The following is a 25,773-nucleotide window of genomic DNA, read 5'->3' as shown; positions in this document are numbered from 1 at the left end:
ATATATATATATATATATATATATATATATATATATATATATATATATATATATATTAGACTCAATTTTTCTGGTAATAACAACAAAAAATAATAAAGCTAACAACAAGCCCAATACTAATATTTTATTTTTTTGCCTTTATTTTTTTGCCTTAACTTCAGTTTTTCTGGGTTCTTTCTTGTTTAATACAAGGCCTCACAGTAATATGGAAACTTGAGATTTTGTTAGGATTTGTTGAAATTATTTCTTTATTATTTTTTAATTTACTTAAAGTTTTGAAATTTGGTCATACTCTGTCTTCAGGTTATGCTGAGGGCATGGCATTGGTGTAATGTTATCTCTTCTTTTTTCTATAATGTTTTTGGAGATAATATTGGAAAACATGGTTCTACTCAGTTACCCCAAAATCTGGTCACTCATTTCAAACATAACTATGTTAGAAAAATTAAATTTTGTTGGGCAGCTTGTTACAATTTAATTTTATTACAACATATAAATTTGGTTCAACAATTTACGTAAGAAATATAAAAATTTTAAATGTCTTGTTACTCAACTTGAGTTAAACTTTATTTCCAGTTTATATTCCAAATAGGGTATAATGACACACACACACACACACACACATACACACATATATTCACAAATAATAAGCCAGAAATCAGAGAAATAATTAATTTAACCTGAATCCTTTATTCTATCTATGTGTATTGTGGGTTGGGATTTTTTTACTCATGGTCAAGGATGTAAAGAGATGTTAAATGTGTGTGAGAGTTGGAGGTAAATCAGTTATCTATGTATCATGTGCTTCTGTTAGAAACAGAGTTCCTCATTGCATGACCCCATTAATCTAGAAATTGGAGCAGTGAGATCTTGTGTGACACTCCCCTGTTGGCTCAGTAAACACAGTAAAGATTGTCAGCCCATATGTGATACTCTTTCTCATGAACCTATAGTTTCTACAGATAGTGCTAAGAAGTGCGGGTGGCTTAAAATTCTGAGATTTTATAGACCCACACCAGGCACATCATTGGTCAGGAACATTGTTGTCAGAGATGGCTCTGAGTAAATTAATGCACAAAAGAAATAGATACAAGGATATACCTCCTGGTTTTGCATATCTGACATCCAAATACCCAGATTTTAAGCAGCATGTTCAGATAAATCTGAATGCAAGACTAAGTGTTAATTTTAAAGACCCTGAAGCAGTCAGAGCTCTAACTTGTACTCTCCTAAAGGAGGATTTTGGACTTTCTATTGATATCCCATTGGAGAGATTACTTCCCACAGATTTATTGAGACTCAACTATATTCATTGGGTGGAAGACCTGATTGATCATCAAGACTCTGACAAAAGTACTCTCCAAAGAGGAATTGACATAGGTATAGGGGCATCCTGCATCTATCCCTTACCTTACTTGGAGCAACCTTAAATGGCTGGCATTTCCTTGCTACAGAAGTATTTGATATGTATTTCAACTATGCAAAGAAAAATGTGGAACAGAGTAACTTATCTGATCTCATAAAAGTGGTAAAAGTGCCACAAGACACTCCTGATGGATGGTCTTAAAGAAAAATCTGAGATAATCTATAACTTTTGTATGTGCAGCACCCTCCCCACTCCTTTTTGCCAAACAATTAGAAGCCTAGGGAGTAAACTCTCGAAACCCTCAAAGACCTCCACCTAGTTCTGAAAATACAGGAGGTATCACAGAGATTATGGCAGAAGGAGTTGAATTAGCATTTGTTAAATGATCATCTATGACAGTTTACAGCTTTAAAAAAGGCAAAGGTGGTAGAGCTGTATGCTGGGAAAGAAATGTAGCCTGGCTCCACTGAAGGAAGAACTTCACATCCAAGGGGTTCCCAAAGTTACATTCACTGAGTTTTGTCAAGGTTTTGTCAATGAGATGGGCCTTAGCTTGGAGTTTTTATGATGATATCACAGTACCATTCCCATCACGTAAGCAAAGAAAATTAGAGAAGCCAAGAAAACCCATTACATTGTGGTATTGGAGTCTGTGATGGAAGAATTATCCCTCAAAGAATCATCTTTGGGGTCTGAGACAGTGGAGGGCATAGTGGTTTTAACAATATAGAAAAAATTCTCACTGATTTAAAGGTCTAGCATAAATGAGTTCCCTGTGGAAAAGAGGGAGCTAGTCTTTCCCCGACAACCACGGAAAATTCCTGAATTCATTTAAGGCGAAAGAAAAGAAAGCGAGTAAGACAACTGAGGGAAGTGCCTCGAGCTCCTGAGGATGTCATACAGGCCTTGGAGGAGAGAAAAGCCATCCCCAGAGAATTGGGAAGTAGCCAGAATTTGGCCCCATGCCCCCAGGAAGGTACCCTGAGGGGTCTGCTCTGCAGAGGGTGAGTCTGCCATTGTTGGGGGCCACTGCCCAAGCGGAAATCCCAGAACCCATGGAGGATGAAAGGAGTGAGGAAAGGGGAGGGGAGAGGTTATAGAGAGTTGTAAAGTCTTTTGCAATGAAGCCCAGGATCCAGAGGCTTCTGAGAAGTTTAGCAACCCAGGGGCTGAAAGGTAGGGGGAAGCCCCTCCAAGGAGTAGCTTGATATTACCTATTTAAGTGTTTGATAAACATTAAGAAGGAAATGGATGATGCCTTAGTTGAAATGCAGTGGATTGGGGGACAGAACAGAGATTTGATGAACCAGCTTTGTACCTGTATACATAACCAGATTTTTAGGCTTTTTGCTAATTAACTCCAAACTTCTTGCAGTTCGAAGAGTGTCTACAGAGACTGGGGGTAGTGGCTCAGCTTACCATGTGGAAGGACCCGAGTTCTATCCCCAGTCCTCCTCTGACCCCCCTAAAAAAAAAGAGAGAGAAAAAAAAAAAACTATTAAGCAGATTGTTTGGAGTAGCCTGTATGGTGGCAAGAGGAATTTCACCACTGGCCCATTAGTAGTAGTATTGTGTGAAATTATCTTAAAAAGCAGAAATCAATTAATTCATTTTAAAGTTATAGGGAATTATAGTACAGTGGTTCAGGAAGAAGAATTATGGTTATCAGCAAGAACAAAAACCTGTTTGTAAACTCAGGAGGGACATAAAGCTGACTCGAGCTGGTCATCTCAGCTTTGGACTGAATTTATGAGGTCAAAGATCTTTTGTGGTGTCTGGTCTGGGTCAGCACTTCCCAGAACATCATGGTCTCAAGTCCCCCAGTGTCTTCATAAGAGGAGACACTCTTGTCCTCCAAAGGAGAACAGAACAGAAAGGCCCCAGTGCCCACTTCGAGAGTCACCTTTAAGACTAAGCCTCAGACCCTGCGTACATGATTGGTTAATGTGCTTCAGTGCCCAGACATGAGCTGACCTGATGGTAGGTGGTGGAAGAGTTTGGAGGAGAAACCTTAGTAAGATCAGGAAGAAGGGCCCCTCTGCAGTATGCCTGGAAAATGGAACATTGCTGACTCCTGGCTATTTTGATGTTGCTTATTTCAGAAGCAGAATTAAGTGAACAAAACTCCTACATGTGACTGAGACAACAAAATACACTCATAACCTGACTTCCAACCTGTTAGAAGTAACATTTTGTAGCCATTTTGCTGCTGTTTGATTTTTGTTAAACATATGAAGCTGAATGTGTTTTATTTTTAATATAAGGCAGAATTAAACTGTCAATACTGTTTGAATCCTGGGATTGGGGAAAATACTTTCACGGGTAAATGATGATCAAAATGTGAAAGAGAAAAAGGCACTACGTGCAGTCATAGCTTCAGAAAACCTCACCTATTGGCAGGTAATTTGTTGCTGATCAAGTGCTGCTTCTTGTGTCTTCCCTTATAATCCCTTCTGTGCATTGGAGCATTCTGATGATAGCACTGGAGCATTCTGGGGAAAAGCTAACTGTGTCATCAGAATAGGTTTCCAATTGAAATGCCAGGGTTCAGCAGGTACCTCTGGAAAGGATTCTTGGTTTTTGTTCTCCTCGTGTCTCAGTAAACCATCTCGGTGCTTGACTCTCAACAATTCGATTTTGCATTACTACCCTAGTATTCTGTTTAGAGTAAAATCTTTGAGTTAATACCAGAGCTCCTTGCCCATTCCAATGAAGATGGCTTAGTTAAGCCTCCCTGTTGAGAGGTGGCTATTAGGGCAGAAAGCCAGTGACTGTGGCATATTTTGGTGGCGGCTAGATTAGACCCTCTGTAAAGGCATAAAGGAAAGAAAATATTTTGTCTCACTTTGGCAGTAGAACTGGGGAAAGAAGTTGTTTTAAACCCAGGGCTCTTTGCATACTAGACAAATGTTAATACCACTGAATTCTATCCTGTGTCCTTTAGTTTTTTTGGTACAGGGTCTTGCCTCATTGCCCAGGCTGGCCTCAGACTTGTGATCCTCTTGCTTCAGCCTCTTGAGTAGCTGGGACTACAGGTGTGCACCACTGTGCCCAGCTGGGAAAAGAGCATTTTAACCAATAACCAGTATTTGGAACCTAGTCTATGAACCTCCAGAGAATCCATAGGCCTCCTGGAAGTTCTGTTATGGCAAGACTTCAGTGAGATAAGAACTTGAGCATATGGGGGAGTGGGCTTTTCAACTTCCTTTTCTCTCCTTATTCTGCTGGAGTTTTCAATTTCCGGTCAGAAATTCTACCAGTGGACTCAAATGAAAAGGCTGAGACCTCAAATGTATAACTGATAAGCTTGTGTATGAGTTGCTGACGCATAGGATAGGCCTCTTTTAAAGACTCCTCCTTGTATATTGCTGATTTGTCCACTAAAAAGTCTGTGCTAGTTTACATTTCCATGAGTGCCTGCTGTTATCACACTTGATAGCACTAAGAGGCGGGGAGGAACTCACTCCTCATCTTCACCAGTTTCTGTAAGACTTTCAAGACTCTGCACTCCACACTGACAGCACTTCTTCAGGCTGGACTAGCCCAGACAGTCCAAGAAGAGGACCAGGCTACTACTACTCAACTTGCCATCTTGATGACCTTCAATAAGATACCTTCTCTTGGGAGGTCCTAAGCATCTATTAGCCATAAAACAAAACATTAGGACCAACTCTTTGGAGATAGCTGACCTTGGGATCATTCCCCAAACCTGCTAAGCTTTTTATTGAGACATCAAAAAGACTTCCCTTGTTGGGTATGGTGGAGCATGCTTATAATCCCAGCGGCTCAGGAGGCTAAGAAAGGAGGATCACAAGTTCAAGACCTATCTCAGAGGCTTTGCCAGACCCTGTCTCAAAATAAAAATGGAAAGAACTGGAGATATAGATATATCCAGGTAAAACACCCCTGGATTTAATCAATGTTGGCTAAATAAATAAATAATGAAAGCACAATATACTTTAATTTTTAATACACTATGTTGATTTTTTTTTTCTCACAGCTACCTTGGAAATTGCTGAAGACTATCCATTATTTCAATCAATTTATAGAGTGATTGCCACAGATGAGGACTCTGCAAATGGTGATCAGCTGATGGTACGTGGCTTCCATTGTGTGAGATGCATATATTGCTTCAGCAGACAGAGCAATGCACTGGAGATGTTTCTTGGGAGTAGTTGATACAATTTGATAATTAAAGAGCATATAATGAAGTTAGAAATCACTAAAATGCAATTTTAGTGTTAATTTTTAGTGTTAATATTTGTGTTAATGTTGGAAATAGTATTTTTAGTTTCTTGAAATTTATATGAAAATGATAAAGTAACTTATCCTGGAGGTATGGGCTAAGAGGAAAACATCCATGGTGAGGGAAAACTAGGGCTTTGCTTTTTGAAAGCCAATCACAATGGTTTTACTTTTCTATGTCAATAACACATGTGAAATATAAATTAATATTTATATGTATAGACACATACATACATGTTTCAGTATCCTAATTACTAAGTATTTAACCCAAAGAAACTTGCTTTTCTCATAAATGATTTATGGTTGTAATGTCTCTTAAAGAGTTGGCAAAATAAAAAGAACTTATAACCCATAAAGTTCTTATCTGGAGAGTTTAGTTGTGCACTGAACTGCAAAAGTCAGCACGCTGGCTCTGCAGCTGTTCTTTTTGAACATGTATTGAAGTAGTTTACTACTTCTAATTTAGTAACTCACAGTATGAAGTAATGAAAGCACAATATACAAATGGCAGTGGGACTGTCAGCTGGGACTGTCAGTGGGACTGTCAGCTGGCTGACTGGGCTGTTATGGATTTACCACTATTAGTGATAAGATCCAGGGGAAGTCACTTAATCTCTCCTGCCCTTGGATTCCACAATTGTAAGAGATTTTTTTCTCTCTTTCCCTAACCTTCAGTAATGTATTTGCTGTCAGTCAAAGTATTCAAAATCCCTGTGGAATGCTCCAAAAAATTATTTTGTTGTAGACTAGCTGATAAAAATTGTTAAGAAACATGAGATCCTTTCCATTAGATGATATATTTTCAAAAGATTAAAAAAATAACTTATAGTTCAGTTGAAAATAGTTATTTCTAGCTCTGCCATTTGCAGGAACATGAGAAGTACCAGAAGGTGATTGTTTTAAAATTTAGTGTTTTGAAAAATAATTATATTGTTAAGGATAGAATGCAAATTAAATTGAAAAGAAATACACAGAAGTAATTGAGCTTCTTTTTTATTGAATTTTTATCTCATTTGTAGCTAAAATTTACTATGTTAAATTAAGGAAAGATTTATCTGCCTCTCCCTCACCTCAAAGGTGGTGTCAAATAAATTGAAAGTAAAATGAAGAACATAAAATATATCACAAATTGCATATTCAAGTGTATGAATACTTGAAATTCATTTATACTCATAATTCTTGTTTAGTTTTGTAAAATTTAAAGTGATGAGTTTAATTATGTGTTATTCAATCAAAGGTGCATTAGTTTGAAAAATCAGAATTATGTATATTTTTAAAATTTTCTTAGAAAAATGTAGAGTGTTGGGCAGCTCTATTAAAAAGTAGCAGATGTTTCCGTTGTGCTTATAGGCTAAACAACTGAATTATTTTTTCAGTACTGTGGATTACAACTTATCAGTGATTCTGATACTAACTAGATCATGAAGAAAAATTGAAATTAATTATATTTGCTATATTATTGTATGCTAATAATCTTCTATTTCCTTGGTATATTTTATTTTTCTAGTACACCATTGAGACACAGTTATCTGGACCAAAGGAAGGAGCAAATTCTTTTGGAATGGATCCTATAAGTGGTGTTGTTAGCTTGAAAGGTGGAGACCCCCTGGACTTTGAAGCTGGATATCATGTAATTAATATATTTATTTATTTTTCTATAGAGAGTGAAAGGGATTTTTAAAAATAATTTTGAATCCTTCATGAAAAACTAAGTACATTTTTATTTTAAAGAAGGGTAGTGTTTTCTAAGATTCACTTGAATTTTTACAGCTAACTAAAAGTCTAGATCTGAACCTTATTGTTAGCAAAACATACTGATTGTGTCTTGACCTTTTAGATTAAAATTTAAATCCTTTTGTATATCAAAGGAAATTGAGGAAACTTAAAATGGTCAAGTTTTCATATTGAAACCGACTATTCATACCCTGCCTCACTTAGAATATTAGCCAAGGTAGGACCAAGTATAAGCCTTATGATGAACTTGAGACTAACACGGTGGGAAAGAATATTTCTGGTAGTTCTATGAGAAACATAATGTAAAGAAAGCATTTTGAGGATGATTTTTTTTTTTGAGTGAAAAAGGATATGTAAGTAGGAACAGCTGATTGGAAAGAAACCAGCTAAATGGCTATTGAGATAGTCTCTCCACATTAAAATTAGGTGTGAAAATTGAGAAATAGAAGATGTTATTATCATCATCACCATTGTTATTATTATTGTAAAAACATTTCTGTTCTCAGAAATGCCTCCATATGTAATGATTCAATAAGGTGACAGAAGAAAAAGGGACAAAAGGCAAGATGCAAAACATTACAGTAAACATAGAGAATGTATTGCTGATTAGTTTTTTGGGAGAAGGAAGAGATAATATTTAAAGATGATCTCAACATTTTTGTCTGAAAGACATAAATGGAAGAAAGCAGATAAATTGTATTTAAAGATAATTTGGTTTTGTTGAATGTTGGAGTATAACGGAGAGGCCAATGTGACATAGCTTTTAAATAATTTGAGTACTAGGAATACAATATGAGATTAGAACGAGGTGGAAAAGAAATGGAGGTTATGCCTAAGAGCTATGTATTTATGTATTTTTTAGATGTATACTTCTAACCCTCCCCTACCTCAGTTCCACTGCTGCCTTTACTTCAGTCAATTTTCTGTTTAGTCCTTCTTCAACTTTCCACTATGTACCCTAATGAGACCTGAATTACCCATCCAAGAAACTGAAGTTTGGTACAATCACTGTAGGGTTTACCCAACAGAGTCTCGGACATTGTGGGCGGTTATTTAATGTTTGCTCAGGAAGGGCTCATAGTGGAACTCTTAATGCCTCAGTGGTGTATTGTTTTTGTTTTCAAAGGGACAGCTGATGATCAGAATAAATTGCTAGGGACTGAGATGTATGATAGGCTGACATGAAATGTATTTGAGATCTGTTAAGCTTCTCAACTCTTTAGAAGTTATAGCAAGTCCTGGAACCCAGAGTAGCTCCTTGTCCTGTGTAGGGTTTAGCATCAAATGCATTAGATTTGGGGTTTATTATTGAATCTAAAACTTGTTCATAGTTTTGGTTTAGTTGCTCCTATATTTAGACATATAGTCAAACTATACAGTCCTCTGAGTAAATTTAATGCCATATAAATTGCAGCTATTTTGAAATTTACTACTAACCTAACTAAGTAAGAGAGCCCTTATATTTATTTTAACTACCTGGAAGAAAAATAAAAAGCTATATCTAATTGGAGAGAAAAAGGACAACCTAACAGGAGACACACTGTAAAAATACATGTGTATTTCCAATTACCAAATAGTATATTACAAAGTTTCTAAAAACTCTTTTCCAGGTTTTCCAGCTTGCCCTGAGAGCAACAGATAAAACAGGTCTGTTCTGCCAAGGGACACTAATTATCAAGATTATAGACATAAATGACGAGAAGCCTCAATTTGAGTAAGCATATTTATTATTACTTTTACTAAATAACTAGAATTTAATGCTAGATAAAAGCAATACCAATATTACCAAATTGTCATCCCTGAACACATTTTTCATCTCTTTAGAGACATAATACATTAAGTAACAGTTAAGGAAATAGAAAAGCAAATTATTGAAAGTGGTTCAGAATGTCAATATGAGGAGTCACATTATGCTGAGGTATAAAGGAAGAACCACATTGGATTTGGTGATGAAGTACGTAGTGTGATAGTAGGAGCAATTGTGACTCCATTTTGTTTTATGACTTCATCCTGTAAAACAACCATGCCAAGTAGAAGAGTCATGACTGGAGCAAGATGTTCTTTTCCTTTTGCTATAGAAACCTTTAAGAACACGGAACTACCTAATGGGGCATTGTTTCTGTAACTAGGGTAACCAGGCTCTGTTTCTGTAACTGGGGTGACTGGGCTAACTGTAATTGGTTAGGCTTCCTTCCACTTGACTGCACTGTCCTGCTTCTGTAACCTGGCTTGCTTGCATTGGCTAGACCCCCCGAATATCCCTTTTGCGGTTTTCAGGCTTATAAGGAGTGCCCTTGCAATTGTTCGGGGCTGATCAGGGGAACAGCTTTATGTTCTGGTCAGCCGCCACCAGTGTGCTTCAATAAAGGCTTGATTCGATTATACATGAGTGGTCTGGAAGTCAGTTCATGAAACCCTGGGACAAAGCTTTAACTATAACAGTAGCATCACTCACTCACTTCCCTTTACTTAGACACTACATTCCTTTAAAGACTTCCTTGAAAAATCTCTCCAATCCCCAGAATCAGTCTTCCCTTTTCTGTAAACTTTCAGCAAACTTAGCATCTCAACAATTACATAGCATAGTAGGTATTTATAACTGTATTGCCTATTAGCAGTGAGATTTTTGAATGTTAGGAGACAAGGCTTAGTCATCTGTGCATAAACTAGCATAACATATGGTAGATTATCAATAAGTATTTGATGCCTTGAATGAAGGCAGAATGAGAAAAAGATGTAAGTTTCAAAAATGTCCTGGAATGATCAGGGACTTTAAGTATGACTCAAAAAGGTGTGCAATAAAGTTCCCAAAATCAGGGCTGGAGTTGTGGTTCAGTGGTAGTGTGCTTGCCTAGCATGCATGAGGCACTGGGTTCAATTTTCAGCGCCACATAAATTAAAGACAATAAAGTCTATCAACAACTATTTAAAAAAACAGAAAAAATTAGAAGTATTTAAAAAAAATAAAGTTCCCAAAATCATCTCCATGGTTGCTCTAATAAGTTGCAACTTTGGCTACCATTTCATCATACCAGATAATAAGATGAAAATGGCCATATTTATTACCTTATGTTCAATTGGCAACTATTCCATACGTTGGATATCTGGAATAACAGAATTATATAATTCCATTCTGCTTTTCATTTTTCATCTATTTTATGTCATGGTATCTTTGATGCCTGGCAAGGGACCAGAGACTATATTATTGAAAATTAATGCTTTTGCAGAAACTAAGTAACTTTGTGCCACAAATGAATTTTCTCGACATTTGGATAGCTCCGTGACACTTCAATTCTTGACAAGAGGAAGTAGTATTATCACAAATCTAAAACTTTCTTCAAAGTTTGTCACAACTTGCATTTATGTGTGTAAGAATTTGTAAATTTGTAAATCTCCAACTGTTTTTTTCAACTCTGTCTTTAACTTTCTTTAAGGCCATTTCCTCTGGATTCTATTAATGTAACTGAAAAGAAACCTGTAGGAGAAATTATAGCAAGAGTAAAAGCAACAGATCGAGATGAAGATAACAGCATCACTTATTCCTTTAAAACTCAGCAGGAAATGTTTGGTTTGGACCCTCGTGAGTTTTAGATATATTTCTTGGAGCCTACTTTGGTTAAACATTCATTATGTATCTCTATACATTTATAGAACTTGACCTGGTTCAACTACCCTTTCAAAATTAAATGTGGAGAAGCACACATACCAAAAACATGGCATTTATAATTGCTATTTTCCTACTGGTTAAAATGGCATTCTTATGAAATAATGGGTGATATAAACTAATTTTTTTATAAGTGGCCATCATTTTTTTTAAAGAGAGAGAGAGGAGAGATAATTTTTCAATATCCATTTTTCAGTTTTTGTTGGACACAACATCTTTTTTTTATTTGTATATGGTGCTGAGGATCGAACCCAGCGCCCCGCACATGCCAGGCGAGCGTGCTACCGCTTGAGCCACATCCCCAGCCCAGTGGCCATCATTTTTTAGAGATAATTAGTACAAAGGCATCTGTGAAATCCTTGCAAACTATATGACACATAAGTCATAGTTATTATCTCAATTTTATTTGTAGAGATTGGGACTTTTCATGGATAATTTGATTAGCATATTTGGTTATGGATAGATTTCTATGTGGAGAAGATTCCGTTTCTGAAATTTTCTTATAGGCTGTTGAGATAACTGATTTTATTAGTAAAACATTCACTATATATCTCTATATAGTGGGTTCAAGCAGACAATCAGAAGTACCAGGGGTACACTGAGGGAGCTTCTTTAATACTCTCTGAAAGGCTGTTCTAACATAATGCTAGAACTTGAAGTTCACAAGGCAAGAAATCAGGAAGAGAAGACAAGTATAAAGTGTGGTAAGTTAAGGGTAGACTAGAACATAGAAGCATCTGATAGACCCTACAAGTAGGGACTGAGACCCACATTGGTTTTTATTGTCTCTGACCTGGGTGTTGTTGGTAGCTCATGAAAGCTGGGGCATTTCATCACAGGGCTGAGCACACATACCTGTTCAGCAAGTCAGAGAAACTGGAAGAACTACAGCAGGTCAGGTAGTTGCAGACTCAGCTAGCTGGTTTACACCAACAGTGATGAAGGGGACCAGCCAAAACATATGTAAGGAACGAAAGGGCTGATGCTATCCTCATCCTTCACATTGGCCAAGAAGCTCCCTTGTGACCCACATGAGCCAAAACACACACAATAATTAGAATTGTGGAAAATAAAATTTGGCTTAGAAGAGTTGACATATTTTAGAATCATCATACTGATCAACCAACATTTGAGATCATTCATTTAAGTTCTTAGAGTTATTACCAATTTATGCATCTGTCTTTAAAATGCAAATGCCAGGCTGGGGTTGTGGCTCAGGGGTAGAGTGCTCTCCTAGCACACGTGAGGCACTGGGTTCAATTCTCAGCACCACATAAAATAAATAAATAAAATAAAGGTATTGTGTCTACCTACAACTAAAAAAATATTTTTTTAAAAGATGCAAATGTCATTGGGAGAAGAAACTAGCTAAGGACAATTTGGGCAAGACTAAAGCCTTTGAGAGTTAGGAAGACACTCAGGATTAAGCCAGATGATTCCAGAGCAAAAAGAAGGAATTCTGGGAAGGAAGGTAAGTAGGTGGTGGCAGCAGGGATAGTCTCTTATGCTTTGCAAACTTTCTTTAGTTTGATCTTTAAACTCATTTTTCATTTTTTATGCAATGAGATTAATTTGAAAGGCAAAAGCAATGAATGATTAGGATTTCGAAATGTTTTTACTAATTTTTAAGGTTCAATAGCATTAGCAACAATTTATTATTGTAATTAAAATGAAATACAATGGTCTGTATTTGCTTTTTTTTACAAGTAGTTGTAAACAAATAAATGACAATTTACAAACTTGGAGGAAAATTTGATGAAACAATTTTTAAATATGATTATTTTAAAATATAAGCATACAGTAAGCAGAAGCATACTATAAAATAAAGAAATATTTCCAATGAATGTATAATTGCTAACAATTGTTTTTCTCATTCACAGAAAAATATATCATTAAATAAATTTAAAAATTGTCAATATAAATAAACTAACATAAGCTTACTGATTTGGTAATTCTTTACTTTATTTCTTTCATTAGTTAAAGGTATAATCACTCTTCTCCAGCCTTTGAATCTTGACAACCCAAATAACTCCAAAACCTACCCTTTGGAAATTGAGGCCAGAGATAACGGAAATAATACCAACACTTACATGTTTACAGTTTTTGTGGAGAACATAGATGATCCTATTTCCTGTGACTCAAGTTTTTCAACAGGAGCAGGTTATATTACAGGTTAATTTTATTTTAAAAAATATATGAAATGATACAGCAGTAAAATTTAAAAATAAAACCTAGAATTGTAGTTCAAATTTACTTAGTTTTATTAAAAATAATTTAAATCCTGAATACAAGATATAACATGCTTCGGAAAAGAAAACACTATATTCAAATTGTTGTTTTTTTTCTTTGTGTGGTAGATAGAGGATAGGAGAAATGACAAAATTATTCTAAGCTTATCTGTCACATACAAATTAATGTGTAGCTTTAAAAGATGCCAAATACCAGAAAATATAAATAACAAAATATATTTTTCACCTACTATATTGTTTAAGACATAAATATAACAGGAAAAAAAGGTAATGTTATATAGACATTGAAAAATTAGCAATTTTAAGTTCGGATTTTTTAATAACCACACAGAATATTATGGTAGTAAATATTTGTTTTAAAAACTGATTATAATCTTTCTCCCAGAATTTGTTTCTTAGAGTTTATCTTTGCCAAAATATTAAAACATGGTCAAGATTTATTGCAAAATTTGTAATAAGAATAACTTTGAAATAACCAAAATGTCTAACTATAGGAAATTGACCAAAAGTTGATATATATTTTAATGAATTACTACCTAGTCTTTAAAAATTGCCTTTTAAAAAATAATAGGCATGAGATGACAATGATATACACTTTAGTTTGCTTAATTTTGTGTACAATGATGTCATTGTACATTGTCCCCCCAATAATTATAAACATATGCTATTTTATTTGATCATTTATTTTTGTATGAGTACAGTAAATTAGTCTGAACATGCCTGATTTTGTTGTTGTTGTTGTTGTTATTGTTTCTGTCTGTTTTGGGTGCTGGGGATTGAACCCAGAGGCACTTTACATTTAGCTATATCCCAAGCTCTTTTCACTTTTTATTTTGAGATAGATTCTTACTAAGTTGCCAAGATTGGCCTCCAACGTGCAATCATCCTGCTTCAGCCTACAAAGTCACACAGTGCCTGGCTCTACTGTTAATTTTTAATGTCTCTTATATTAAAAAACTCTAGCTTTAATTATAAAATTTCAGTGTATTAAGAATATAATAGTGTCATTACATCTGATAGCCTTACTCCTCCAAAGAGAATTACTGGAATCTGTATACCTTTATATATAAAATAATGAAATATGTTCTTATACTTTGTGCTACATAATTCAGAGCCTCATATACTGTTCATTAACCTCACCCTTATGTGTGTTGGTTTTTTTTTTTTTCATGAAGGCTTTTTAAAAATAAACTCTTTTAAACATTTGACTGTATTTGGACAATGCACATAACTGGAGCTCTGAAACAGATTGGCTTGATTTAATTTTAGTTGGGTCAGCTGGATCTCAATAATTATATCTGTTCTGCTTGTTCTCCTTTTCTCTTCTGTTTTTTCCTAAACTTAGCCATTTCGTTATTTGTCATATTAAACTTAGCCACTTTGTTATTTGTCTCCTTTTACCTTTTCTGTTTGAGTGCTTGTCTTCCTCTCCCTATTTCTATTAGGAGAAACTGAAAGTTGAAGTCAAGAGGAACAAGGCAAATTTCATTAAAACACTCCTCCCTCTCCCCCGGACCAGTGCCTGTCTATTGCAGCTGTGTAGCGACTTCTCACAGTGTTCCCTCTTCTCTGTCCACAGAAGCATCACCTTTTGAAAATTCAAAATTTCTAACACACACACACACACACACACACACACACACACTTCTTGCTTTGAGCAAAAACATACCTTCTGCTATGGATACTAATAAATATCTCTGAAATAGGAATTTATGTCAAAGGGATTGTTCTCAGGCTGAAAGAGAAGTCCCCTAGGTGAGCTCTGGCAATGAGCCAGCTTTCCATTTGATGTTTGTGAAGATAGTATCTTTTGGATCACTTTGAAACAATAGGATGTTCTCTGTAATTTCCATTCAGTCTCCCCAAATTATAGTAAGCTTTAAAAAGATACACATGGATCCCATGAAGGTCATTTTGACCTGGTTTCTACCAGACTTGGCTGAACCAACACAAACTGCTCAAGCACTATCAAGATCATGATGCCCTCTTTTCCATTACGTGGGCTGTGTCCTTGGGATGGATGGATAGTAGGGGAAAATTACTTTCTATGAAACACAGGGTAACTAAGTGCCTCTCTGAAAAGGTGTTGATCTGATTTTTAAGTTGTTGGTTTGATACACATGTTCACCTCACTGTGGTTTGTTATCTCTCTATAATTAACACAGAGCAAACCATTAAGTTAGAGAATCTGTTTATATATGTTCAATTTGAAACAAAAGTTCAAAAAAAAGCTAGTTCCATTTACACAAAAATTATTCCTTAACATCCTTAGAAATAGTCAAATAATATGAGGCTTTTGCAGAACCACCTAATTTATATCCAAGACTGAGACTTTTTGAGAATCCTAGATGAAGAAACTACCAATGATTTAAATGTGCATGCATCTGTGTTATTTGATTTTGGGGCGAGAGAATCACAATGGTAACATTGGACGTAAAATAAGAAATGTTTGGGGAAATGAGAGTAGCAGTTGTGAAATATTTATGTAAGGTATTTTATTTAGTCCTCAAAACTACTCTGAAGTTGGAAATGTACTTTATCTGCATTGTCCAGATGAGAATACTGATGAAGCAGGAATTCAAGCTCATTTCTTCTGACTTTGCTACCTGGCTCCACATTGTGAACATTATTGTGGAACAGAACAAAAACTTCAATCTTCTAACATATAAGAATCCCAGATGAAATATCTTAGAGACTATCGAGGTTGTACAAGCACTGAGCAATTATATCCCATTCCACACACTAGTCCTAAATTTAAATTTAGAAATATGAATTGGAACTATGTTGATTTAAAAAATACAGATGTTTATGTGAATAAATATTTTTAGTTTTCCGAAAATGTATTAAGAAAACTGCTTGAAAGCCAGACATGGGAGCATAAACCTATAGTGTCAGCACTCAGGAGGTTGAGACAGGAGCATCAGTTGAGCCCAGGGGTTCAAGCTCAGCCTGAGCAATATAAAAAGACTCTGTGAGCCACAAAAAACAAACAAACAAAAACCTGAAGTTGAAATTTTTACAGCATGAAGACATATCACACCCCTATGAGGCAAAGAATGTTTGAATTTAAAATTTTGTTCATGATTTTGGTAATTTTATAGGTGTTTCAGTGTCTGTTCCTGAAAATATTCCTGCATCTGCTTTTATATATATGATTCTTTCAAGGGACCCAGATATAGGACAAGAAGTTGAAGTAAGTTTTTAACTGTCAGTTATTATTTTTAAAAAAAATTGATTTAAAAGTGTCTAATTTTTAATCAGCAAAAAGTTATTTCATCAGCTTTTTAACTAAAGTAGTCACCTAATGACAGGTTTACACACTAATGAAATGTCCTTTCATTATTTTTTTTTATTCATTTCAATCATGTCATTTCATTGTTATTTTCTTTTATTCACTCCAGTCAGGCATATTTTCTTCTTATACATGTAATTTGAATAATGGACATTTTAGATCTCCCCCTTATTTCTGGTTTCAGCAATAATTCCTAAAGAATAGAAAATTCATAAGTAATAGATGACAACATGGTTACAGCTTAAGAGGAGGTAAAGAAAAAACTTAAGATAATTTATTCATAACTGCATTTTCTCAGAAATTTCTAATGGTGCAATATGACCTAAATGTAATTATATTTTTTAAGAAAACAACTGGATTCTTGATTATACATTATAAATCATGTTAATATATTAGAACATTCTGCCTTAAATTTAGCAACTCTAATTCTCCATAGAAGAGACTTACATTGTTTCCCATTTGTTCATAATTGTTGCAAAAATACTGGCTTATAAACATGACTTGAGAATTCAGTTGAAACTAAAGTTTAGAGGAGCAGATCTCTGGAGAATTAAGCCTATATATAATTTTTATGGTGACCCGATTTCAATTGAGGCATTGATTAGCATACTCGATTACATGTTTTGTTCATATGAATTTAGACGGAGGATAGACGACAACACAGGAAAAAAATGAAATTCCTTGTTTACAGGTTCAGATCCTCCATTGTGTGAGTGTGTGTCTCAGGAGGGAAAAAGACAGAAGATGGGGGTCTTATGCGTTTGAAATATGTGGGTTTATGTGGGGGTTTTGGCTATGTGTAGAATTGGTGTTTCCATAAATATAAATTGTAATTATGTGTTTACACGTATATTCCATAAGTAAAATTTATAACATTTGGATTTTATTGCAAAAGTCATTAGGAAAGAGAAACAAAGACTTGGAAGATGATAATTTTTTTTAATAATTCAAAACCATAATAGTAAGGGGAGAAACAAAAAAAAAATTCCACAAGAATATTTAGTGGAGTTTATTCTAAAATAAGCCAACTTTAGTTGTTCACTTACAGACAATAAAATGTAAGCCGTTATGCCCGTCAAAATGGCCATTGTGACTTTTTAGAAATGGCATTGGATATCACATCTCCAAGTTTTATTCTTTTTCTTTAAGCCAGAATCTGGATGTAAATTTTTTGTAATTTCGTTTCTCTATGAAATTCTTTTCAAAATCTTTAATATTCATCTTGAACCTGGGCCCAGTTATAGGCATGGGTGACATCAATGTACAGGAACATGCCTATGCCCATAAAATCTTTGTCTCCAAAGCAATATTTTATTTTTTTCCATATAGAAAATCAATACAGAGATGACATCAAATGGTTTCTTCCAAGTATTTTAATGCATGTACCTCCTTTAGATACACTTCCTGAGTATACAAGAGGGAGTGACATTTTTTTTTAAATTGGAAAAAGCTGCATATGTGAAACTACAAAGTAATTATGAAAACAGTGACAAATATTTACAAAAATGCTCTAGTACTTAAGCACATGAACCAATGGAAAAAGTACAGTTAAAATGCGAAAAGAATGTTCAAATTGTTTTTGAAGTCTGGAACTGAGAGTAGGTTCAGATTTAATTTATGGGCACTGTTTTTACAAACCTAATTTTTATATAGGTCTGGCCAAATATCTGCATCAAAACTGTCAGCTCAAAATTCACGCTTTTTCAATAATGTATTTACCATGTTTGTGTTTTTTCTTTAAGTTTCTAATATTAAATTCTTCAACTAACGCCACTGCCTACTTTGCTTTGGATTCACGTAATGGTGTCATTTCTAAAACCATTGAACCTCTTTTGGACTATGAAACAAATCCTAAGGTGAGACTAAATATAAAATAGAGAATTAAAATAACAAATGCCTTTAAATACTTTTTCAATGAAAAATAATTATTGAAACTTATCTAAATTGAAATAAAAATATACCAGATTTTATGTAATTGCCTTTTCATATTCACATAGATCATGTAGAAATTCTCATTAAGAAAACTGATGAAAAACTTAATTGATTCATCTTACTTTTTTCTTAGACCTTTTAAAAATATCTCAATTGTTGTATGTGCTTCTATGGGTGTGTGTAAATGTTGGAAGAGGGATCCTCTCTATATTCAAAAGCCTAGAACTGAGACAATGTCCTGTGTAATTTAATGAGATCATACTTCTTAGTTTTGAATTATCTGGAGAACTGCATCTGTCTGACTTTACTTGATTGTAGAGACCTAACCTCTTTTTTTCCTCATTGTCCTGGTCAAATTTCAAATTTAAAAAGATTGAGAAAGAAAAGTATAAGGAGATGGAGAAACATAATAAATCACTTCTCCCTACCAACTTGTTCTGAGAAATGGAATCATTTAAATTTCAAATGTTTTCCAGTTTCTTAAATAATTCTCAATGATGCTTCCACTAAAACTATCAAGTTTTTTTCCCCCCTTTATTCTCTAATCTTACCTAGATACTGACTTCCTAAACTGCAAAAATTTTGGCCAGAACTTTTCTCATCAGGTAGGAATAAAAGAAAAACAAAACAAAACAAAACAAAACAAAAAACCCCCAAACAAACAAACAAACAAATCCAGCCATTTCTCTAAGACCAAAACATCTGGTTAGCCATTTATAAAATTACTTTTCATTCTGGTATTACGGGCTCTCGTGTCATATAGTCAACTTTGCTGTTTTTCACTCACTCCTAAAGACACAAATTGCCTTTATTATTTTTGTTCTTTTATTGACATTCTGATTTTAATTGCATTGAATTTATAAAGTATAATGGCATCTTATCATCTTTAAACCATCATTGAGAATTATTTAAAATTTGTTTAAATTTTTAATGACTTTATATTTATCCAGATTTTCATACTATTTGTATAGCATTCTTAGCCACCCTTCATTTTATTGTTAAATATCCATTTTCTAATTGTTCTTTATAGTTGTATAGAAAACTATTGGTTTTTGTTTCCTGATCTCAAAGACAGCAAATCTCAAAATCCTTTTATTGATTCTAATACTATCTTGGTGATTTTTCATTTTTTATGTGTCAACATTCATAAAGGGCTTGTGAAAAATAAAAGTTACTACTTTCTCTATAGTCCTTACAATTTTAATTTATTTGTTTTAAGCCTTCCTGTTCTGATAAGAACTTCCAGGGGGGAAAAATGTTCACTAGAAATGGTATAAGAAAGAATCCTTATCTTGTCATGATTTTCAAAAACATTGTTTAAATGGTTCAAATTAGAATGCTATTTGTTGTAGGATATAGTTAATCTTTATTTAATTTTCTTTTATTAAGAGGGTTTTTTTTTTAAATCAGGAGTTTGATTTTGACTTATATACCTTTTTTTCTCCATTTATTCTAATGATTACATTTTCCTTTTTTCTTTCATCTATTAAAGTTTTAAGCTACTTAAACATATTTTCTACTATTACACCATCCTGTGTTTTAGCATATAACCAACCCCATTTGAGATCGTTTTCAATATTGACTGCTAATTCACTTAATTAATATTTTAGTTTCATTTGATACTTGAATTCTGGCTAGCCCTCCTACCCCCATTCCCCACAGCTGTTTGGACAGTGTTGAAGAGCTGTTCTTCCAAAGGGTATTTACCATTTGACTCTGTGAGACATGCCTCTGGCATAACTGGCCTTTGGGAAATCCATATGTTATTTTCATGCCTTGGCAATTCTCAGAGGAGATGGTTAATGTGGTTACTATTCACCTGTAATATCCCACCCCTACTCCCACTTTTTCTTTCCCCTTACAATATCATTTCAGTAGTATTTTTGAAGGATTACAGAAAACTATTTTATTCTGTACTTCAATCTGATTTAAAAGCAAAATTTCACTTGATCAACTTTCACCTTCCTTTGACTTACATGTCAATCTTCCCGATTAGACATGCTTTCCTACACACTTAAGGTTATTTCTAATCTTAATAAGATAATTCTTATCTCTAGTATATACACTTGCATCAAATAGTCAGTACTTGAGAAATAATTTTTGAATGAAAACATTTAACTTTAGCTACCAATTTCCAATGTTTTGTTAAGATTCAAAACATAGAGACAACAGATTCATTTGTTCAAAAATACTATTTTTGTTTTCCAAGTACTGTGTTGCAACTCTTACCTTTACTTCTAAGTACCACACATTTAGTTTTCTCCTACTCTTTTCCTAATTGTGTATTTTATCTCTATTTTATACATTTTTCTACCTTATTTCTAAACAAATAGTTTAAACGTGCTTTATTCTGAAGAATAATTTGCTTAAATGTAATATATTGTTGTTCATACAAATTTTAGAATATCCATATCTGTGATCTTCAATTTCTTCTCACTTATTTAAAATATTCCTGAAGTAGAAAGCTCAAAAAGTTATAATTTTGTGGATTAAATGTATTTTAAAGTACTTTTTGTGTATACATATAACTTATTATAAAATTAAATTTAAAAATGAAACAAAAAATTACAATCATTCTTTGACTTCATCAAAATTAAGTATTACCTCTTTAGACTACACTTCTTTGCTGTTTATGGCACTGGAATGTTACCTCTTTAAATAAAATTTCTATTCTGAAGTTTCTAAAATATTTGAGGCTTTTCAGTCAGTATTTTCTAAAAGTTAGTTGTTGAGCTTCAGAGATTTTTCCCTAAACAATAAAGTTACTTTTATTTTGATATTTTATTTATTTTTAAAATGTATTTATTTACTCTAATTTGTTATAGTATTTTGATATTTTAACAAATTTAAATTTGACATATTTCCTTATAGTGGTATGCTGAAAAACCATCAAAAATTTAACCTCAGTATCATAACAACTGGGAAGTTTGCATTAATTGCAGAATCTGCATGAGAATACAAGAGATGTTCTTTTCTAGAAATGATTTTAAAGTGTTTTTGGGATGCTACATTTTTATGCTAAGAATTTTTTAGAGTGTTTTTTTTCTGTTTTATTTTTAAAGAACTTTTTATGAAGGGGTAGATGCATATTTTAAGTACTCAAGAAAAAAAAATAAAGATGTACTCTCTTCTCTTGTTTATTTTAGCATTTCCAGTTTGTAATTGCTGTTAGGAATAAGGAGAACCTCCCTGTGGAGTCATGTATTGGCACCATCACTATAAACATCCAGAATGTTAATGATGAGAGTCCTGTTCTTACGTAAGCAATGAGTTATCTAAATATTTAAGTGCTAAGATTAAATCACTGAAACTTTTTAAATAGCAGTTAAAATATCAATGTTTTACTATTTCTATTATAATTTTCTTAAAATTATTAGAAGTCAAAATTTTATGAACTCTTTGTTATTGCTTTTTTTAAATAAGGATTAAAAATCAACTCCATTTCTACTTTGCTTTCAACACTACAAAGAGAAATAATACTTTGGTGGAAAAGATTCTAACATTTGCTATTTTCTTGCTGATTAACTTTAATATGTAAAATATTACAGAAAACTCAGAGATATGTTCATGTTGTGAATCAATGTGGCAGTTCAAGAGAATTTGGGCAATAAGTTCTTGCTGATATTAAAATATTTCCAAACATATGAAATGAAAATGTGATTGCCAGAGTGTTTGTAGAATTTTATCATATGGAAAACAGTATAATTTACTAGTCATTGGAAGGACTGGAGAAAGAGTTTAGGTAAAAAAAAAATTAAAAAAAAAAAGAAAAGAAGAAGAAAAAATATTATAAGATCATTTATGATATGTAAGCATTCCCTACATACATAATAATCTACAAATTATTTAAGACCAGTGGCTTTAAAATGTTACAAAATATGTATCACAAGAAATTTAAAATATTTGTTGTATGATCTTGATGAAAAGAGACATTTGTTTATACTGAATGATAAAAAAAAATCTCTTTTGTCCCACAGATACATACCAGATGCACCTATAAATATTTATGAAAATCTGCCTGTTGGAACAATGCTGGTCAAGTTGACAGCAACTGATAGAGACATAGGGGACTCAGTACACTATGAATTTATAGGTACACAAAAAGAATTTTCTATAAATGAAGGTAAAAAAGTTTTGTGGCTAATCATTTCAGAAAGTATAATATAATGTATTTTTCACTAGCTAAAAATAAGCCTGATTATCATTCTATTAGGATGAAAACATCTTCAAAATATTTAGCAGTGTATTTACATATTTCTATGAAGTAACAAGTAATCATTTCTTCCTTCTCAGAAGTATGGAAACTCTCAGACAATTCAGATCCATAACAGTATTCCCTAGGATTTTATTGTATAGTTTTCCTCCGAGAAGTAAACTTTCCCATGGAAGCCAGAATACTAGTTAACATAAATTGAATATTTATTTTTATATCATACATTCTTCTAGGACTTTGCATGCATAATAACCCCTTTGGGGTTTTACTGTCCTAACCCCCATCTATCATATAACTCCTGGAGAGGAGTTTTAATTTAGCCAAACTCATATGATTAATTTCTTTAGAAGACCTGTAGTGAATTTAATCTGCTTGATTGTGACACTTGTAACTCTGAGTACATCTCACATGACTGGAAGTTAGAAGTTCATGCCTCTAACAATTTAGGTATAAAGTGAGGGGGAGGAAGAAAGAAAAATTTCTCATCTTTTAAAGAGGGTATACACATAATTGGATTAAATATAAATGGTCTACCGTATCAATAGAAAGACCACCATGTAGGGGATCAGAATCTGAGGTTAGGGAAGAAGATGACCCATGGAGGGGTGGCTAGGTATGGCAAGTCACAGTTTAAATGGAGGGGAAGAAGGGTCCTTGAACTGGGTATGAGGGAGATGGCAACAGAGAAAGGACAGTAGTTTACATACAGGGGGATTGATAACTACATTAAGGAAAGGCTGACACTCCTATAGGAGAGATGAATTATCAAGATAGAAAATGAAAACCATGTGGGTGGGGATGAACCATGTGGGTGGGGATGAATTAAAATTTGAAGGTATCAGAGTGAATATATGCATTTCAATATACATATTTGTATATATGTGTCTATACATAATATACACAAATACACAAAAAATATTGACATAACTACATGTGTATACACACATACATACATTCTGTACCTGTGTCTACAATAAGATTGAAAGAGTTTAAGAACTCCAATGTCACAATAGCAAAAGTATACTTTGTGTGCAGATACTGACCTCTAAGTCCCATTTCCCTACAAGAGCTCCTTAGAGGAATGGTTCCTTTTGAGACTAGAGCAGTTAAAATATAGTATGAACAAACATGCAAGAACCTACTCATACAATAACAAGGAATGTCAATAAGGTGAAGAAATTAGACAAAATTGGTTATATTTTGGAAATGCTAGGTCCATTGGAATATCAAAATAAATAATCATGCATAGAATCAACCAAGGTGTCCACCAATGGGTGAAAAGATGAGGTACGTGCAATATATTTTCACAATGGAATACTATTCCATTCTAAAAGAGTTTGCAATCTTGTCATTTGCAACAGCATAGACAGAACTAGATATCATTTTGTTAAGTGAAATAAGCCAGAGAGAAAAAAGATAGATAATACATGTTCTCAGGTCATAGAGACTTGGAAGGACACAGGATGGGAGATGAAAAGGAGATTAAGAGGTACCAAAAGGTAGGTAGTAGGAAGAATTAGTTCTGGCTCTCTACAGCACAGTAGAACAATCACTGGTCATAACAGTGTGATTTATCTCCAAATAATGAGAACATAGGAGTATTAAAGTTCCCCAAACATAAAAATGATTAAGATTTTAGTAGATAAAAATATTTATTACTCTGATTTGGTTGTTATACATTGTATACATATATCAAATTATCATAATGTACTCATAAAGATCAATGAATATTATATATCAATAAAAATAAATAGGGCTGGGGTTGTAGCTCAGTGGAAGAGTGCTTGCCTAGCATGTGTGATGCACTGGGTTTGATTCTCAGTACCACATACAAATATATAAAATAAAGGCCCATCAACAACTAAAAAAAAACATATTTAATAAATAAATAAACATAAATAAGTTTATTGTACATTAAAACCCATAAATAAAATGGGACACCATGAGTCCACAGAGACATAAATATGCAAATAAACATGACAGTTTGATGAGGTAGAGGATGCTTATGTAGTTTCAAATACTTCTCCACAAAATATATTTTGCACAAGGCAAAACAGTAACTTTGGAATGGAGTAAACTGGCAGATGCCTGCTTAGTCAAGTAATTCAGATGGACATGATTAGTAATGAAACAAACTGACAGAATAAAGTATAACTTCTGTGGTATTTAATCAAAAGCTTTAAAACCTTAATCAATTGAGAAAACATCAGGCTCATCTAATCTGAGGGAAATTCTCCAAAATTGCTATTTTTAAAAATCTTAACCCACTTGAATCAAAGTGTGAAATATGATATATCAAGAACTATATAATCACATGGGGGAAGATGGCGGCGAAGGGAGTGCATTACCCCCTGTACAATGTCACTGTGCGGGAGAATGACAAGTTAGAAAGGCTAAAAGCTATCTTGTTAGGAATTTCCAGCAAAATTGGGGTGCTCCAAAACCTAAAGGAAGGATTTCCATCGCACGAGGATCAGCTACGGGGGCTCAAACGTGAGAGATTTGTTCGCACGGAGGGTCACGCTGCTTATTCAGCAAATCGCCCCACGGCTAGAGTCTGCGGCGCGCTCTGGGAAACGAGGAGATAGCAACGCAAAGATTCAGCGCTGCAGTTTCCGCGGGCTTCTGCCAGCTGTGCAATCACCATACTCAGTGCTGAATTCTGGGTTTGAGACGGGGGAAGGAAGCGGTCCAATTCGGTTCTCCACACCGGTCAGACCACAGAGGAAGCCAGCGGCCACCATCTTGGAGAGCTGACGTCACCATCCCTGTTTTCGACTGATCGCAGTTCATTCAGCCATAGAACAGGTAATTTCAGGCTGCCATTTGCCTGCGGCTCGCAGACAAATTACTCAGGCTCAGTGCTAATTAACCCGCGGAAACTGCTTCTTGGAGCCTGCTCCTATCAGAACATACACCGAGCACGGAGCGGCCGAATTCCGGCTCCCGGAACTGCTCTGGCCCAGGGCTAAAGAATCCGCGGAAACTGCTTCTCGGTCCGGGTCCTGCTGAACACTGTAGAGGTAAATACCAACCGAGCCTTCATAGGCAGTGGCAACAGGACTGAGACGGGGCTTG

General features: G+C 34.2%; 1 protein-coding gene and 1 pseudogene across 1 annotated transcript in view; both read left to right on the top strand.

Moving 5' to 3' along the window:
- The window catches only part of LOC125611345 (protocadherin Fat 1-like), a 146,019-nt gene that overhangs the window by 12,316 nt on the left and 107,930 nt on the right, over window positions 1–25,773 (top strand). The window contains exons 4-11 of the mRNA XM_048785927.1: window positions 5,367–5,461; window positions 7,119–7,241; window positions 8,956–9,059; window positions 10,780–10,925; window positions 12,987–13,169; window positions 16,360–16,451; window positions 21,629–21,741; window positions 22,460–22,605. Coding sequence (XP_048641884.1) covers window positions 5,367–5,461; window positions 7,119–7,241; window positions 8,956–9,059; window positions 10,780–10,925; window positions 12,987–13,169; window positions 16,360–16,451; window positions 21,629–21,741; window positions 22,460–22,605 — 1,002 coding nt within the window. The remainder of the gene's footprint in view (window positions 1–5,366; window positions 5,462–7,118; window positions 7,242–8,955; window positions 9,060–10,779; window positions 10,926–12,986; window positions 13,170–16,359; window positions 16,452–21,628; window positions 21,742–22,459; window positions 22,606–25,773) is intronic.
- On the top strand, window positions 1,053–2,724 carry LOC107144618 (annotated as a pseudogene).

Source organism: Marmota marmota, unplaced genomic scaffold, assembly GCF_001458135.2.
Source record: "Marmota marmota marmota unplaced genomic scaffold, marMar, whole genome shotgun sequence".
Classification (NCBI taxonomy): Eukaryota; Metazoa; Chordata; class Mammalia; order Rodentia; family Sciuridae; genus Marmota; species Marmota marmota.
This window is presented reverse-complemented; position numbering and strand designations above follow the sequence as displayed.